Source organism: Rhincodon typus, chromosome 14 (genome assembly GCF_021869965.1).
Source record: "Rhincodon typus isolate 14 chromosome 14, sRhiTyp1.1, whole genome shotgun sequence".
Taxonomy (NCBI): domain Eukaryota; kingdom Metazoa; phylum Chordata; class Chondrichthyes; order Orectolobiformes; family Rhincodontidae; genus Rhincodon; species Rhincodon typus.
In genome coordinates this window covers 14,280,744-14,298,022 of record NC_063345.1, presented here as the reverse complement: position 1 = coordinate 14,298,022, position 17,279 = coordinate 14,280,744, and the positions used below count along the sequence as shown (strand labels likewise).

At 38.0% G+C, this 17,279-nt stretch overlaps 1 protein-coding gene across 2 annotated transcripts in view; it reads left to right on the top strand.

Annotated features, from left to right (window-relative positions):
• The window catches only part of LOC109919355 (NFKB activating protein), a 22,419-nt gene extending 7,572 nt beyond the window's left edge, over nt 1-14,847 (top strand). For both annotated transcript variants that reach the window (XM_020519355.2, XM_020519354.2), the window contains exons 3-10: nt 2,502-2,582; nt 2,902-2,969; nt 5,372-5,485; nt 7,715-7,757; nt 8,767-8,876; nt 9,147-9,225; nt 10,996-11,145; nt 13,506-14,847. In XM_020519355.2, coding sequence (XP_020374944.1) covers nt 2,502-2,582; nt 2,902-2,969; nt 5,372-5,485; nt 7,715-7,757; nt 8,767-8,876; nt 9,147-9,225; nt 10,996-11,145; nt 13,506-13,680 — 820 coding nt within the window. In that variant the 3' untranslated portion in view covers nt 13,681-14,847. The remainder of the gene's footprint in view (nt 1-2,501; nt 2,583-2,901; nt 2,970-5,371; nt 5,486-7,714; nt 7,758-8,766; nt 8,877-9,146; nt 9,226-10,995; nt 11,146-13,505) is intronic.
• The last annotated feature ends 2,432 nt before the right edge of the window (nt 14,848-17,279 follow it).

Genomic DNA, 17,279 nt, shown 5'->3' with positions numbered 1-17,279 from the left:
GAACACAGCAGGCCAAGCAGCATCAGAGGAGCAGGAAAGCTGCTTTTGTTTCTGCATTTCTGAAGAAGGGTCTAGGCCCAAAACGTCAGCTTTCCTGCTCCTCTGATGCTGCTTGGCCTACTGTGTTCATCCAGCTCTGCACCTTGTTATCTCAGTCTTTTATTCAGACTTCTTTCATTATTTGTAGGTACATTGGCAACTTTGGCCATTTCTAGTTACATTGAGAAGATGGTTGGTGAACCTAGGTAAATTTTGTAACTTTATTTTGTTTGTTCATGGTATGTGGATATCACTGGCTAGGCCAGATAGGGTTTGTTCTAACAATCAACAATGTTTTAGCATCACCATTAGACTTTTAATTCCCGATTTTTATTGAATTCAAATTCCACCATCCGCCATCAAAAGCAGGCCGTCGGAACATTACCTAGGTCTCTGGATTAATTGTCTAGTGATAATACCAGAAGGCAATCACCTTCCTGTATCTCTTCTGTGTCTTCACATCCTCTCTAAAGAATGGCAGCCAGAATAGATACAACTGAACTCCAATTGAAGATGAACTAGTGTTTAATACAGATTTACCATAACTTCTTTCCTTGTGTTCTCCGTGACTCTTTTGATAAAGCTTAGAATGTGGGCTGCCATTCTGTCTTGCCACCTTCAAGGTATAAACTATTCTTCTCATGGTTCATAGTATTGTACTTTCAAGTTTGATATCACCTGCATATTTGAAATTTTACCCCAGGTCTAGCTAATTCATATGTATCAGGAAGCAAGTATCCTAACACTGAATCCTGAGAAGCTCCACTTACAGACTTTCTCCAGTCCAAAAGCCACTGACTACTCTTGATTTCCTGTTGCTTGACTAATTTCACATCCATGTTGCTAATGGCTGATTTATTTCATGAGCTCTAACTTTGCTCATAACTCTGTGGCACCTTACATATGCCTTTTGTAAATTCATGTGCACCACATCAACAGCATTATTCTTATTCTCTGTTAACTCATCAAAAAACTAGAGCAAGTTTGTAAAATAACCATTTACTCTTAAGGAATCCTTGCTGGCTTTCCACAATTAACCCACATTTGCCCACGTGACTACTCATTTTGTTCTGAAGTATCATTTCTCAACTTTTCATAACCGATTAACATTCCATTGTGTGACTAATGGCCAGGGTGAGATTTTGAGCTCCCTGATACCTTCACACTTGGGAGAAAGAAAATTGGATGGGCAAATGAAGAGCATTTTCGAAAAATATATTCAAGTCTTCAGATCACTAGATTATTTCCAAGCAATGTTGAAATTTAATTATCGCTAAATGGAGACAAGTTGAAGATTTTCATCTTGTACTCATCAAAACTAAGACACAAGAAACAGACTTGAAAAAAGAGAATTTTATACAGCATGAGAATATGGTTCTAATTGTTAGGTCATGAGTGTGGCTTCAAGGACGGCATGATGGCTCAGTGGTTAGCACTGCTGCCTCTCGGTGCCAGGGATCCGCATTCAATTCCAGCCTCGGGTGACTGCGTGGAGTTTGCACATTTTCCCTGCGTCGGCGTGGGCTTTCTTCGGGTGCTCTGGTTTCCTCCCACAGTCGAAAGATGTGCAGGTTAGATGGATTGGCCATGCTACATTGCCCCATAGTGTCCAAGGATGTACAGGCTAGGTGAGTTAGCCATAGGAAATGCCTAGAGTTGCAGGGATAGGGTAGGAAGGGTGAATTTTGGTGGCATGCTCTTCGGACGGTTGGAGTGGACTCGATGGACTGAATGGCCTGCTCCGGTACTATAGGGATGCTACGATTCTATATGATTCTACTATTAGCACAGAAATGCAGCAGAACAATTAGTTGTCTATCTTAATTCTCAGACCATGCTTAAATTCTGATTGGTCATGGGAATGTAGCAGAGATTGTTGGTCTCAATGAGCTTTGTCTTTAAGGCAAAGTTGCTGTGTATATACAAATTCCTTTTGCCCATGTAAAACAGGGTTCTACATATACGGCTTCTAGCATGCACAAATGCATTACTCTGCAAGCCTGACTGGTGATCTAAATTTAGTTTCCAGTGCGACTCTTGATATAATCTGGATTATTTAATCAATGATTTCTGTTTGCGGCATCATATCTAATGGTGGATATACTTTCTGAATGCTTGCAGGTGGTTGAGCATGAACAGCAATGCTCCCCAACTGCGAACGGTAAATGGGACTTCTTCTTTGCTACAGTCTTCCAGAATATAAGGTGATGACCTTTTCACAGAATGATCACTGGACTCAAAACATTAATTCTGCTTTCGTCCAGGGATGTTGCCAGACTTGCTAAGTTTCTCTGGCAATTTCAGTTTTGTTTCAGATCTTCAGTATCTACAGTTCTTTTTTTAGCTTCAACTACTTGTTTCTTTTCAGCAATGTTTAAGTTTTGTACTACCCAAGCAATTATTTAAAAGAAAACATTCACTCGGTTAACAAATAGTCCCCTGTTTTTGTTTGTTTCTTGCAGGCGGCTAAAGGAAAGAGAGCGAATTGGAGAACTTGGAGCACCTGAAGTATGGGGGCTGTCTCCAAAGGTCCCAGAACCAGAGTAAGTACTCTTTCTACTGTCATTGGATTAAATTGCAGTTGCTTTTTACAGTTTGTAGGTAGACAGACTAATTTTATTGTTCTTAGTTTGTGTTGTCTGTTTTGAAATTAATAATTTATATTTAAATATTTGGGTTTATTGAAACCTAATCTGAAACCACAAAGCCGCTGTTGGATCAAAAGTAATAAAGTAGTTCAAACACAGCTCTTGAAAAATTCCTTCAATTTATGATTAGGTTTCCATGCATTTCGGTGTCAATAAATAGCATACACTAGATTTCTCTAAGAACACAGTGTGATTTTGCTTTCTCGTTTGTTAGTTCTGATGAGCATACTCCAGTTGAGGGTGAGCAGGCCAAGAGCAGCAGTTCTGATTCCAGTGCAGAAGGTAACATTTTATGAATAATTGCATTTTAAGGAAATCCATAATAGATAGGCCTTCATGATGATTAATGGAAATTGACAGGTAACTACGCTCTGCTACTTTACATTTGGAACACATTGAACAGTTTGCAAACCACTTAGTGGGCAGAGTGCCTGTTATGAAAAGGAAATTTTCAAAAAGTTCAAGCCAATGTCACAAAGTGTAGGCTCGATTCTTAATGCTAGATTTCAGCTTTTTTATAATGTTATCAAGAGCTTCAATCTAGTTTTGTTTTAGGTGATTGTTGTTCTCTGCGTAGCAATCCATAATGAGGACATGCATTTGATGTGTGTGTCCACTTCAGCTTTTCAACTCATTAAACACTTGTTCTTACTAGTTTCTGGGTAAGTTCCCCAGTTTATTATTGTTCCAAACGGGATACTGCAAATTGTACTCTCAAATGAGGAGGGATAAATGGGTTCACCTCCTTTATTCACCCATCATCATAGTTGGTTGCAACAAGGTTAATTAAAAACAATCCCCTCACTTGTGAATGCCTTTTTCCAGACAAAATGAAGTTATATTTTTAGAGGACCTAATTTAACCAGGCTTTGTAGTGTTAAAAATGAGTTTATCAGCTACTAAACATAAGAAATGAAAATGCTATATACATGTACACAGATTACAAATGGGAAGTGAGTCCGAAAAAAGCTAAGATAAACAGGATCAGTCACTGGGTTGTTTGTGAAGAGTAGCCAGTAGAGTTCTATAGATGTTATGCTAGTTGATGCCGGTCACGTTGATGTTGGTAATTGACTAGTCGATTTCAGACTCTTGGTCTTGCAAGTTAGCTGATTTTTTTTTTGGCTTGTTTCCTTTTTGCCAGTGACTGGCTTCCAGCATTCAGCAGGACATATCCTTACTTTTTACCTTCATTGCAGGATTGTGAATGACTGTCTGTCTAAAAGCTGTGTCCTTCGCATTACACTAACACACGCATACTACTAATACATTTAGTTTTTAACCCCTGTTTTGTACATTGCTGGAAGAGTAAAACATAATTATGTATTTTGTGTGCATGGTCTGTAATATATGACACAGGAGATGTTTTCCTGCAGAGAACAGGTAATTAGATGATTTCGCACCTCTGCCTTTTTAAGTGTTTCTCTCTTTGAATTTTCCTTGGCAAGGTACAGCATTCTAGAAGTTCTACGCAGGGAACCATTCAGCTGTCAGCGAATTCCCTGCGTAGAAGTCACACTGTCAGCCAGGCTTAGCTTGCAGACTTTGCTTTTTTTTTTAAAAAAAACCACATCTTGTCCAACATTTCAATGTATCTATAAGTAATTTGAGCTTCTGATTTGTCATCATGACACTGGAGCATTTTTAAATAATATCAATAGTTATAAAGTAACAAAGTCATAGAATCATATACCATGCGAGATGCCCTTTGACCCATCAAAGTTCATCACCTCACACTTTTCAGGGTTGAATTCCAACTGGCATCTGAACTGATCTGCCTGTCTGACCAACCCATTCATAGAGTTCTCATTCCTGCCTCAACTCTGATCAGTCACCATTAGTGCTGTTGTGTTACTGTATCCTAATAGGATCACACACGACCTGTATTTATACAGCACTTTCAATGAAATGAAACATCCCAAGACACTGCATATATGCATTATAAAACAATGACGATGAATCACATAAGAACTCATTAGATGAGATGATCAAAAGCCTGGAGGAAAGCAGGATAACTGAAGGCACAGTTGTAATTGGGAATGCTGAAAGGGCCATAGTTAAAGAAAGATTGTGGTGGTTGAAGGAGATTTCAGAGAAAGTAGGAACAAGGCCATGTAGAGGTTTGAAAACATGTCTGAAATTACTTTGTTTTTTGTTTATACTTGGTTAGAAGTACCTTATGGGGGCAAGCCATCAAAAAATCATGACTTTCTTTCTCTGACCATCACCACTCCTCTGATCCCAACTCAAAAAAATCGTGACTCTTTGCTGGTATACAGTTCTCTGGGCATAAGGCACCCTTTAATACCTAGCCCAAATATCCTTATTTGTACATGAGCCTTGAATATGTATTAACTATTTAATCACAGGCTAGCTAATCACAATTTTGTCTTCCTCTCATAATCACACTAGTACCTTTCCAATAGGATGGCATTCACAAGTGAGAATCTTGCTGATTTTTCATTGCCCAAATTAATGAAACTGAGGTCCATACTGAAACAACAAACAACAGACTAAAAATCTCTGAACTTCTTTTGTTTGTTTGGCTACCAACACCCAACTGTGGACAATCAATGATGATTTTTTTTTAAAGGGGTTTCATATTTGTTCAACAAATTAACACTGATTTAGCAGAAGTCATTAACAAAGGAGTAATCTATGTGATTTCAATGGTTTATATACAGAGGGGAAAAGGAAGAAAAAGAAAAAAAAGAAGAATAAAAAGAAGAAATCAAAGAAGAGAAAGCATAAGCATTCAGAAGAAAGTGAATCAGACTCTAACAGTGAAAATGAAAGTGGTAAGATGTTGCAAGAACAACCATATTGGAATAATGTGTGTGACATAAAATATTCCAGAGTCCTTCACAGGAGCACTATAAAACAAAATGTAACCCCAAGCCGAATACAAAGATGTTAGATCAGGTGACCAAAAGCTTGAATCAAAGAGAGAGGTTTTAAGGAGAATGTTAAAGAGGAAAATGAGATGGCGAGACTGAAAGATACTGGGAGGGCATTACAGAGCGTAGGGCCAAGGCAACTGAAAAAGTGGGATCACATGGGATTCAGGAAGAACTTGCCAATCAGATAAAGAGTAGGAAACAGAGGATGGCCGTGGTGGAGGGTTGTTTTTCAGACTGGAGGCCTGTGACCAACAGTGTTTCACAGGGATCAGTGCTGGGTTCACTTTTTTGTTTGTCATTAATATAAAGAATTTGAATGAGAATTTAGGAGGCGTGGTTAGTAATTGTTTGCAGATGACACCAAAATTGGTGGTGTAGTCAACAGTGAAGAAGGTTATCTACCATTACAAAGGGATCTTGATCAATTGAGCCAATGGGCTGAGGAGTGGCAGATGGAGTTTAATTTGGATAAACGTAAGGTATTGTATTTTGGCAAAACAAACAGGGGCAGGACTTGTACAGTTAATGGTAGGGCCTTGGGAAGTGTTGTTCAACAGAGACACCTAGGGATTCAGGTAGATGGTTCTTTGAAAGGTGCATCACAGGTAGACAGGGTGGATAAGAAGGCATTTAGCACACTTTCCTTCGTTGCTCAAACCATTGAGTATAAGAGTTGGGATGTCATATTGAGGTTGTACAGGACATTGGTGAAACCACTTTTGGAGTACTGTGTACAGTTCTGGTCGCCCTGCTATAGGAAGGATATTATTAAATTGGAGACAGTCCAGAAAACATTTATCAGAATGTTGCTGGGATTGGAGGGTTTGAGTTATATGGATAGGCTGGGGCTCTTTTCACTGGAGTGCAAGAGGTTGAGGGTTGACCTTACAGAAGTTTATAAAATCATGAGGGGCATAGATGAGATGATTAGCAAAGGTCTTTTCCCCAAGATGGGGGTGTTCAAAACTAGGGGGCATACTTTTAAGGTGAGACGAGAAAGATTTAGAAAGGAAATGAAGGGCAGTTTTTTTCACACAGAGGATGGTTTGTATGTGGAATGATCTGCCAGAGGAAGTGGTAGATGCAGGTACAGTTACAACATTCAAAAGATGTTTGGCTATGTACGTGAATAGTAAAGGTTTAGAGGATATGAGCCAAATGCAGGCAAGTGGGGCTAGTTCAGTTTGGGAAACCTAGTCAACATGGACGAATTGGACTGAAGGGTCTGTTTCCGTGCTGTATGACTTTATAAGTATGCCCAAGGGACCCAAATTGAGGAGAGCAGAGATCTAGAAGGGTTGCAAGTAAGAGGAGATTACAGGTATAGAGATTAGAGTAATACAACTATTGAAAAAGAAAGTGCCCTGCATTATTATCTAAGAAATTTAGAAAAAAATGTTTCTCTAAGAAGGCACTTTGCAATAGTGATCACTTTATTTGTAAGTTATTACATATGGAAGCACTTTTGGACAGCCTAGGACTGTGAACAGTTTCGATATAAATACAACTTAATTAGTTCTTTCTACTATAATAGTGCATATAGATATTTAATTGTGTACACACAGACATTTTATGAGCTGGGGTAAGATGATCAAGAATGCAGTAGAAAATGAGGTTGTAATAAAATGCTGCAAAAACTGGGCATCGAAAAGCCAATTTCACTGGGTTAGATTTGTATCTCCATTTTTGTGTATCTTTCTTTATTCTGTTGTGATAGATGATATGTTTTATGAATTAAGGCCTATGGTCTGCGTCGTTTTGCTAAATATTTGAATAATTTTATGGCATAGTTTTAAAGTGAGTGGAGGTAGATATAGAGGAGACGTCGGAGGTAGATATAGAGGAGACGTCAGAGGTAGGTTCTTTACTCAGAGAGTGGGAGGGGCGTGGAATGCATTGCCGAGAGGGTAGTGGAGTCGGCCTCATTAGGGGCATTTAAGCGGCTATTAGATAGGCATATGGATGATAGAATAAGGTAGGGGTGGAGGTAAGATAGACCTTAGGTTTAGGGTAAAGGGTCGGCACAACTTCATGGGCCGAAGGGCCTATACTGTGCTGTACTGTTCTATGTTCTAATAATTATCCTGATTTTTGAACTTTATTTATTATTTATGATTTCTTTTTCAGATCAAGACAAAAAGAAAAAGAAGAAAAAGAAATCCCACAAAAAGTAACACATTTAGTTTGTCATAGAGTCATAGTCATTGTCTGCTTAAGCAAATGCATGTTAACCTGTTTGACATTTAATTCATTGTTGATCAATACACTCTGCATCTTTCTTCTGTTTTTCACAGTGTGCAGTGAAGTAATAAGGTTCAATTTTAATAAAATTTGTTGAAATAAGAAGCTCTGCAAAGGAATTTACTTTTTAAGACAGAAATTCCTAACAACTTAGGATTAGAAGAAAAATTTGTAAGTCTTTCAAGTTCTAGTCACAGAATTTTAGGGTGATCAACAAATTAGAATTTCTTTTTGACCAGAGTTAGAATTTCTAATCCAATACTGGTGTCAGTAATTCAAAGTAAATTCTTGTAAACAAAACTCTAAATAGGTTCTATAGGAATCTTTCCATAGTAAGGATGTTAGTAAACTTGAGATGGTGCAGAAAAGATTTACAAGAATGTTGCCAGGGCTGGGGTTTTGAGCTATAGGGAGGGGCTGAATAGGCTAGGGCATTTTTTTTTTTCCTGGAATGTCAGCGGTTGAGGGGTCACCTTACAGAGGTTTATAAAATCATGAGGGACATTGATTGGGTCTTTTTTCCTCAGATGGCAGTGTCCAAAACTAGAGAGTATAGGTTTGTGGTAGGAGGGGAAAGATTTACATAGGACCTGACGAGGGGTAACTTTTTCACACAGAGGGTGGTGCACATATGGGATGAGCTGCCAGAGGAACTGGTGGAGGCGGATACAATTACAACATTTAAAAGGCATTTGGATGGGTATATGAATGGAAAGGGTTTTGGGCCAGATGCTGGCAAATGGGACAAGGTCAGATTGGGATGTCTGGTTAGCGCGGACAAGTCCAACCAAACGGTCTGTTTCTGTGTTGCACAACTCGATTAAGTGCCCTACCCATCAACCACCCCACCCTTAACTCCCCCAAATCTTGTTAACTTGAAGAATTATGTTGAGGAAGAGACAACAAAGTAGGTTTTGTTTTTAATTCTTACTTAACAGGAAGAAGCCAAAAAAAGTGAAAAAGAACAAAAAGAAGATATCCGAATCTAGCAGTGGAGAGTCTGAAGAAGAAAATGCAAATAATGAAGCTATCTGGGTAGAAAAAACAAGTAAGTTTTTAATTAGTCTAGACAGGTCCAATTAAAGTCTTTCAAAAGTCCTTCTTTTCATTAATAATCATTTTAATTTTGTCTTAATTATATTCTTTGATGCATTTCATATTTATTTAAATAAATATGCTGAACTTCATAAAATCAACTGTCTTTCCTAACCTTGATTTGCAGAATTTAACTATACAGTTTAATTTACTAGCTTCCACGTGGCTTAAAAGAGCACGTAGTCATCACAAAATTGATTATAAATATATTTTCACTGTGAAGGTGCACACAATAGAGAGGTTCTGGTCGGGCCCGAAGCTCCCATGCAACAATCTGCACAAGATGATGACAAACCTTTGAAGTAAGCAACCTTTCTTTTGAGTGAAATTTAACCACTGAATGATCAGCTTCTCGTGCGAACATATGAATCAGGAACAGGAGTGGGCCTTTAGCCCATCAAAACTGTTTTGCTATTCCATAAGATTGTGGTTGATCAAATCCTCAAATCCACATCAACGCTTATCCCTAACAACCTTTCAACTCCTTGTTTAACAAGAATCTCTCTATCTCTGCATTAAAAATATTCAAGAACTGTTTCTACCATCTTTTCAAGGAGAGAGTTCCAAACATTCATAACCCTTGGAAAGAAAAGTTTGCTAAATATTTGTTTTAAACGGAAGCTTCCAGATTTTTTTTAAAACAGTGACCCCTCATACTAGATTCTCTCAAACAATTAACCACCCTCTTTAGATCTACCCTGTCAAGACCGCTCAGGATTTTATATGTTTCAACCAAGTCACCTCTTCCTCTACTCGATTCCAGCCTGTCCAACTTTTCCTTACAAGGCAACACATCCATTGTGGCTATTTGTCTAATAAACCTTCTCTGAAGTGCCTCAAATGCATTTACATTCTTCCTTGAATAAGAAGACCAATACTGGGTACACGACTCTAAATGAATATCTTTCATCTTCATCCGCTTCTTATTAAAACAACAAACCTCATGAGTGAGTTTTATTCAGCATAAATAATTTAAATGGTCTGTTGCTGTTGCTATGTACGTAACCATCAGGAGAGATCAGGTGGCTCCACACGTGGCAAAGATCTAATTTGCTTTGGTAGCAGTTCAGAGGAGTTCTACTAGATTAATACCTGGAATGAGTGGGTTGTCATGTTGAGGATAGGGTTGGGCAGGCTGGGATTGTTTCTGCTGGAGTTTAGAAGAGTGAGGGATGACTTGATTGAAGTGTATAAAATCCTGAATAGCCTCGACAGACAGATGTGGAAAGGACATTTTCTCCTTCGGATGAGTCCAGAACTAAGGAGCACTGTTTTAAGATCAAAGTTGCCTTTTTAGGATAGCAGTAAAGATAATTTCTTTTCTTTGAGGGTTGTATGATTTTGGATGCTGCTGATCTATGCTACTGAAGCCATTGGAAGTGGGATCAGCAAATATTTTTAAGGCAGCGACAAATTGATTCTCTTGCCTAACAATAGTTAGCAAAGCGGAATTCAAAACAAATTCAATCAGCCCATGAATTTATTGAATTATTAAGCAGGCAGAAGGGGCTGAATTGCCTATTTGAGCTCCTATTTCATATGTTCATATGTATTAGGATCTTCCAATTCTGATAGCTAACGGCATTTGAATGCTTAGACACATATCGAGTAACGTTGAGTGGTCTATCAGAAAGCAACCTTCAAGACATAAATGTGGTTGATTTAGTTGTTAGTTAATCAGTTGAGTTTCATTTTCATTGATGCACAAATCCTCTGATTAGACACGTGATCAATCAATCTCATATCTCCAATATATGTGTTTGATAGACTTTTATTACACATGGGTATTGAGGATTGTGGAGCTAAATTGCATAAATGGAATTGAGATCCTGAACAGCCATTGAATGTGAGAATTGATATAAGGTGCTGAATTCCCTACTCCTGTCCCTTTTCCTCTTTAGTTAATTGGTAGATATGCCATTCATATCTGAACAAAATCTTCCTACAACCTTGTTTTCAATGTATGAAAAGTTAAGATATTTCCAGGTGAAAATAGTTGTGTGGCATATTGCATGTCTGTTTTGTGAAGCATTGCTGTATTGCTAATATACTTAATTGTCTTTGTTTTCTAGTTACGGTCATGCTCTGCTTCCCGGTGAAGGTGCTGCCATGGCCGAGTATGTGAAAGCTGGGAAGCGTATTCCAAGAAGAGGTGAAATCGGTCTGACAAGTGAGCAGATTGCTGCCTTTGAACAGTCTGGTTATGTAATGAGTGGCAGCAGGTAAGAATAAGATCCCCCAGAGAAGTTGAGAATAATGTTTTAAATCTCTGAAGCAAGATAAGAAGGGTGTCTGATGCACAGTTACCAGTCCGGCTTTTCATTTTAAGTATTTTCCCCAAGTAAAACAAGAATAAAACTGCCCCCTCCGAATTTTACCTGAGAAAAACTGCTACTTAGCATAAAGGTTTTGGTGCCAGACTCACAACGGAAGATTAAGTCCGTGTAAGTGGACAAGTTTTAAGATCTGATATGGTGTACAAATTTTATGCAAATAGGTGGCAGGTCAGTGAAAGACCTTATAAATGAACTGCGGTATAACTGAGATGCAAACCAGTAACTAGCTGGTTAACAAAGTAAGTAGTAAGGCGAAACCAATTAGGAAGTTCGCATGTTGCATCTTCAATCTATAACTGATTTCAGAATCATTGGTCAAAGGAGAGGATCTTTAGTTGACCTTGACACAGCTGCTTTGGTATAGAAGTTAATGTAGAGTTTTTGCTCCAGTCAGAAGTGTTCACTTACAGACACTAGATAAAATAAGGATTCTATTTAATTATGATTTCCCCTGAGATCTCATTGTTGGAGACCATCATTGCTTCAGCTCACACATGATCAATACTCATTTGGAGGAGGCAGCTATGCCCGTGAAAACTGCAAGCTTGCACACAGGAGAGAGCAAGAATTGGAGAAAGGGTTTCAAAAAAGGTGTTGTGGAAAGCTTCTCACAGGGATCTGAAGTAACAAAGGTCTCAGTAATAGTTTTTCACTGAATTCGCCTAAATTGGCAAAACAGTAGCTAGCTTGGTGTTGATTTTTCTTTTTCCCCCTGATGATTATAGTAACTGTGGCAGGCTTCGGTTTAAACTAAGTCATATAGATGCTATCCATTTAAGGCTTCAGGACTACAGATTCGTGTAATACCAATGTAAACTATGAACAAAATTATGAGCTTTGATCAGCTATTCTGCTAATGGTGGGGAAAAAGACTGTGGCAGATGGAAAAATAATTGGAGAAGTGAAGTTATCTACATTCATAGAAAGGTTAGAAAATGAGACTTTTTTGTGGCGAGTGTGTAAAATTTAGATATTCAGAGGAATCTGGGTATCCTTGTCTATGAAGCAGAACTTCAATATGCAGGCACATAAAGCAATCTGGAAAGCTCATGGTATGCTGCTCGTTATTACAAAGGGGTTGGAGGATAAGAGTAAAGAAATTTTACTGCAATTGTCAAGAGCCTTGGTGAGATTGCATCTGGTTTCAGTATCCTTGCTTAAAGAAGGCTTTTCTTATTTTAGAATGAGTATAGCAAGAGTTCACTGGATTGATTACTGGAATGAAGGGCTTATCCCATGAGGAGAGGTTGAATAGAGTAAAAGGTAAAGTTGCCATAATCCTACAGGACCGTGGGGGCTGCAGGTACACCTACAGTGCTGTTGGGGAGTTTGACAATTTTGATCTATTGAGAGTGAAGGAACAGTCAAATTGTTCCATGTCAGAATGATGTGTGGCTTGGAGGAGAATCTCCAGTTGGACATATTCCCACGGTTTGCCATCCTTGTCCTCCTGGATGGTAAATGTAGTGGTGGTGTTTGGTATTCTCATAGGACCATTGATGAGTTGCTGCAGCACATCTTGTAGATGGTACACACTGCTGCCACTTTGCATCAGTGGTGGAGGGAGTAATGATTAAGTGGACTCCTGTATGGTATTCATCATCTTGAGTGTTGATGGAGCTGCATTCTTTCAGGCAAGTGGAAAATATTCTATCACATGAATGATTCTTGCTGAGATGGTGCACAGGCTTTAATGCGTCAAGATGAGTTTCTCGCCATAGAATTCCCAGTCGCTGACCTGCTCTTGTAACCACAGAATTTAGGTAGCTGATCCAGTTCTGTTTCCGGTCAATCAAGTTGACGATAGATGGATTTTCAATGACGGTAATGCCATCAAATGTCAAAGGGAGGTTTAGATGATTTTTGCCTATGACCCTGTGCTCTTACTTCGTTCAGAAACAGCAGTTTTTGGGGGTATTTTAAAACCGATATAATTAAAATTAAAATAACTCTTGTTTTGCAATGGACATGGTGCATTGTATTATAAATGGTTGACACAAAATTATTGATTCAGTCAAAAATGTGTGCGTGTAACATACACGATAGTTTAGAATATTGGATGGAAGACTGAAGGATAAAACTAAACATGACCCAGAATGTAGACATTTTCAAAATAGAAAATAATTACACCTCAAAAACTATCTTTCTAAATTGCTACATTGTTCTTAAAGTCCACAGAGACATGATCCTGATGTTGGGTTTATGTTATTAACTTCTGACTTGAGTTTAAATATTTTTGTGTGCAGACATCGGCGTATGGAGGCTGTGCGTCTACGTAAAGAGAACCAGATTTACAGTGCAGATGAGAAGAGGGCTTTGGCTTCATTTAACAAGGAGGAACGACTGAAGAGGGAAAACAAGATCCTGTCTGGCTTCAGGGAAATGGTTCACAGAAAAACCAAAGGAAAGGAAGAAAAATAGAGACTTTTATAAAAATAAAATAAAATAGCCTCTTTGGTAATGTTTAAAACCAGAAATTGGTTAAATGCACAGCAGGTCAATTGAAGTAGAGGCAACTGTTTCAGATTTGTGATTGAGATATTAATATATATTTGCTTTTAGAAGCTAAATGACTTGCTATGTGTTTCTACCCAATTTATTTCCATTTTCAGCATTTTATAATTTTTCTTTTTAAAATTTTGGTGTATAATTGAGCCATGGATGTTATAAATTCATTCTGTCTCTGTTACATTAGTTGGTTAAAATTTAATGTTCGCTTTGAGTACTTAACAGATTTCTACATTTTTATAAAATAACTTCAATGCATTACAAACTTGCTGTAAAATTATGATAAAATTATTAATACCTTGTTTGACAGATTATCTTTCATTTGTGTTACATTCAAATCAATTAGTCCAAGGAAAGAAGAATCTGACCATAGATTATACAACTAACAAAGTTAAACTTGGGAGTAGCTGGAAGATGTCACAAAAACAGATAATCTGAAGATTTGAGGATTCACATTGCTATGCTCTGGCCCAGAAGGTTAAACTTGTGATGTTAGGTGGTTATTGACATTTGGAAAATACAAGAGAATTCCTCAGTGTTTCCCCTCTAAATCATCTAAATCTCTGCTAATATTTATTTGTGGCTTCCCAAACTTTGAGCCTTCTGCCCAGACTTTGCAGTGAAGCAATCAGCTTTCTCTATAATTAATCCACTGAAACTGACAGCAACTTTGACAGTCTGCACACATGCAGAATTCCTGTTGGTGCGTCTACAATTCTCCAGAGGTGTATTGTCAAATTGCTCCCTAAAGTACAATCCATAAATTAATACAGTGGATTGATGAAAACCCAAATATTTACATTGTTGGTCTTGCTGTAAAAAGCCCTGAATATATTTGTTGAATAAGTTGTCACTGGGTTTTGAACAGTGTACCAACTTCATTGTTAATGTTGAACACCACAACTGGGCCTGGAAAAACTAATTTTATATTTGAGTGGCAAATTTCTCCACTATTATAACATTTCATACTTTTAAAACATCTTAAGATTTGTTTAGCTTCTACTTAATCCAGAGTTAAAACAATCATTTATATTGCTATCTGACAATTTAGAAGTGAAAAATAAAGTGTGTTTAACTTCCCGATTTGCTTTGTGTGAATACTTAAATGTGATTGGCTACTTATCTTATGTATGTCTGGGGCTTTCCCATTGAGTTGGCCCGAATTGTCACCAGATTTAAGCTGATAGGAAACATCTGCATTGCAGAGATCACTAGATCTTTGTGAGCGGTTTTCCTTGAGGTCAATAGTGAATGTCGCTGCTTCTCCATATTCAGAAAATCCAGCCCAACAATCCCCATGTGGAGTATACTGGAGTTGATGACACAGAATTGGAAATGTTCAGTTCTTCTTCCCATTACCTTCTATCACTAAACAAACTAAATTTATCTCCCAAGTAAATGTTCAATTGGATTTTTCTCCATCAATTTTGATGTCTTCACCCCCACATTTATTGAAACAGCAACACTGGAAGCAAGTTTATTGAGCTATTGGATGAAAATTAATATTTTACTTAAAAATTCTTTCACATCCCTTGTTGAGTTTTGAAAATCATGCAATGTGAAAAATAATTCTGCTGAATCAGATAGACGACTCTAGAAGACCAAAATGTGTTGGTTTTAATTCCTGACTATGTTGAGCTAACAGGGGCACCAGCATTATACTGTCCCCATGTGTCCCTGTGGTAGGGTAAAGAATGATCATTCAAATTAATCCCTGTTCTTGGCCATCTCCAATGGGAAATGGATATCAGATAATGGCAGAGAAGGCTGTGATGTTGTCTTGAGAATGAAACCACCCGCCTTCCCTACTGGGGGAAGGCAAAGGAGATATTGTTTAGAGCACATCCATGAATAAGCACCCTGGGGAAGAGAACTGATTGAGTGCTGAATAGCCTTGCACCTCACCCTTGGGACTGAAATAACTATAAGTATCTTGGAAAGAGTGGGGGCACAGAGCAACCGGAGCCTGTGGGCTCATCACAGCAAGTTGCACTTTGTTTTTTCAAAGGGAGAAAACGTTTAATTAGAAGGGATGAAGTTCTATTTATTTTCTCTCCTTTATACACATATATACGCTTGCAAAAATTCTAAAAGGTCACTTGTTCCGTTAACATAATTTTGCTTTCAATGATGTCTTTTAACCATTTTTCTCTGAATCTTGATTCACCGGGTCTAAAGAAAAGAACAACACTTCTTAGTTTCTGCTGCTCATAAAATTATTTCAATACAGTCCACATAGGAAACATTTTAGGAAAAAATATAATTTTTATTTGCTGCTAAAAGTCATTGGTCTGTATACTAGAGGAACTAATGCTGGTAATTTGGGGCAAACTGCATTTTTCAGTCATTTAGCAATCTTGACCTAATAAGTGCAACACAAAAGCTTTGGTACTGTGTCTTTTGTTCAGCAACATTGATATTAGTATAAACAAGCAACTGGAAGTAAATTTCCTTCTTGCATTTGGAACCATCGCAGGTTATAGAAGAGCTCTCAATTGTAAATAACATCAGAGCGTTCACTCAAGTTAAATGGTTATCTCAAATTAATCTTACAAAAACATATGCCATTAAGCAATACCAATCTCCACCAGAATATATTATTCCATGTTATTTGTGAATATGTAATAATCTACCCATAGCACCAAAGGCATGTTTTTTAAAAAAAGATATGTGTGCGATTTCTGCGTTTTAATGTTATAGAGCTTGTTGGTGTTTGAACTTTACTCCCTCTTCAGAATGTAATTTGAACCTTTGATGGGATTTAAATTTTCACAGATTAGACGGCATGTGATTCATGTTTACTGGTTTAAATTTCACATGAAGACTTGATTGGTTTTTGTACTACTATCCCATTATAATAAAGCAGATGTCACGATGTCAAACAATGCAGTGAAACCCATCACATGGGAGGAATTTGGAGGTGATCCATTGCCTTTCCTGTGGGTTGGTTAATAGAGAATCAGTGTATGAAGTAATTTGCTGACAGTCAATTTTGGCAAGGACTTGATGGCAGAGAAGAGCTTTGTTTATGTCTGCTGTAAAACCTCACCCTCCCTACCTTACACTGAAAAGCATGTCACATGGTTTAACAACACAATCACAACAGGGAAAATGGCCGGAACCAACAATAAATGGGAATTACATTTTTAGATGTAAAATATTGACAGAGTTCAAAACGCCTGCAAGTTGATAATGCCTGCTCTATGCACTAGGTAAACCAGCCAGCACAAGAGAACCTTCTATATAATCAATAACTGTGCCCATGTTTGCCAATTAAAAACTCCACTGGATAACGAACAAAACCAAAGTTGCTGGAAAAGCCCAGCAGATCTGGCAGCATCTGTGAAGGACAAAACAGAGTTAACATTTCGGGTCCAGTGACCACTGGATAAGGACCTGAACAGAAAATATTTGTGAGACTATGATGGACAAAGAACTGGGGAATGAGAATAGCTGAGACAACAAGGTGCAGGGCTGGATGAACACAGCAGGCCAAGCAGCATCATAGGAGC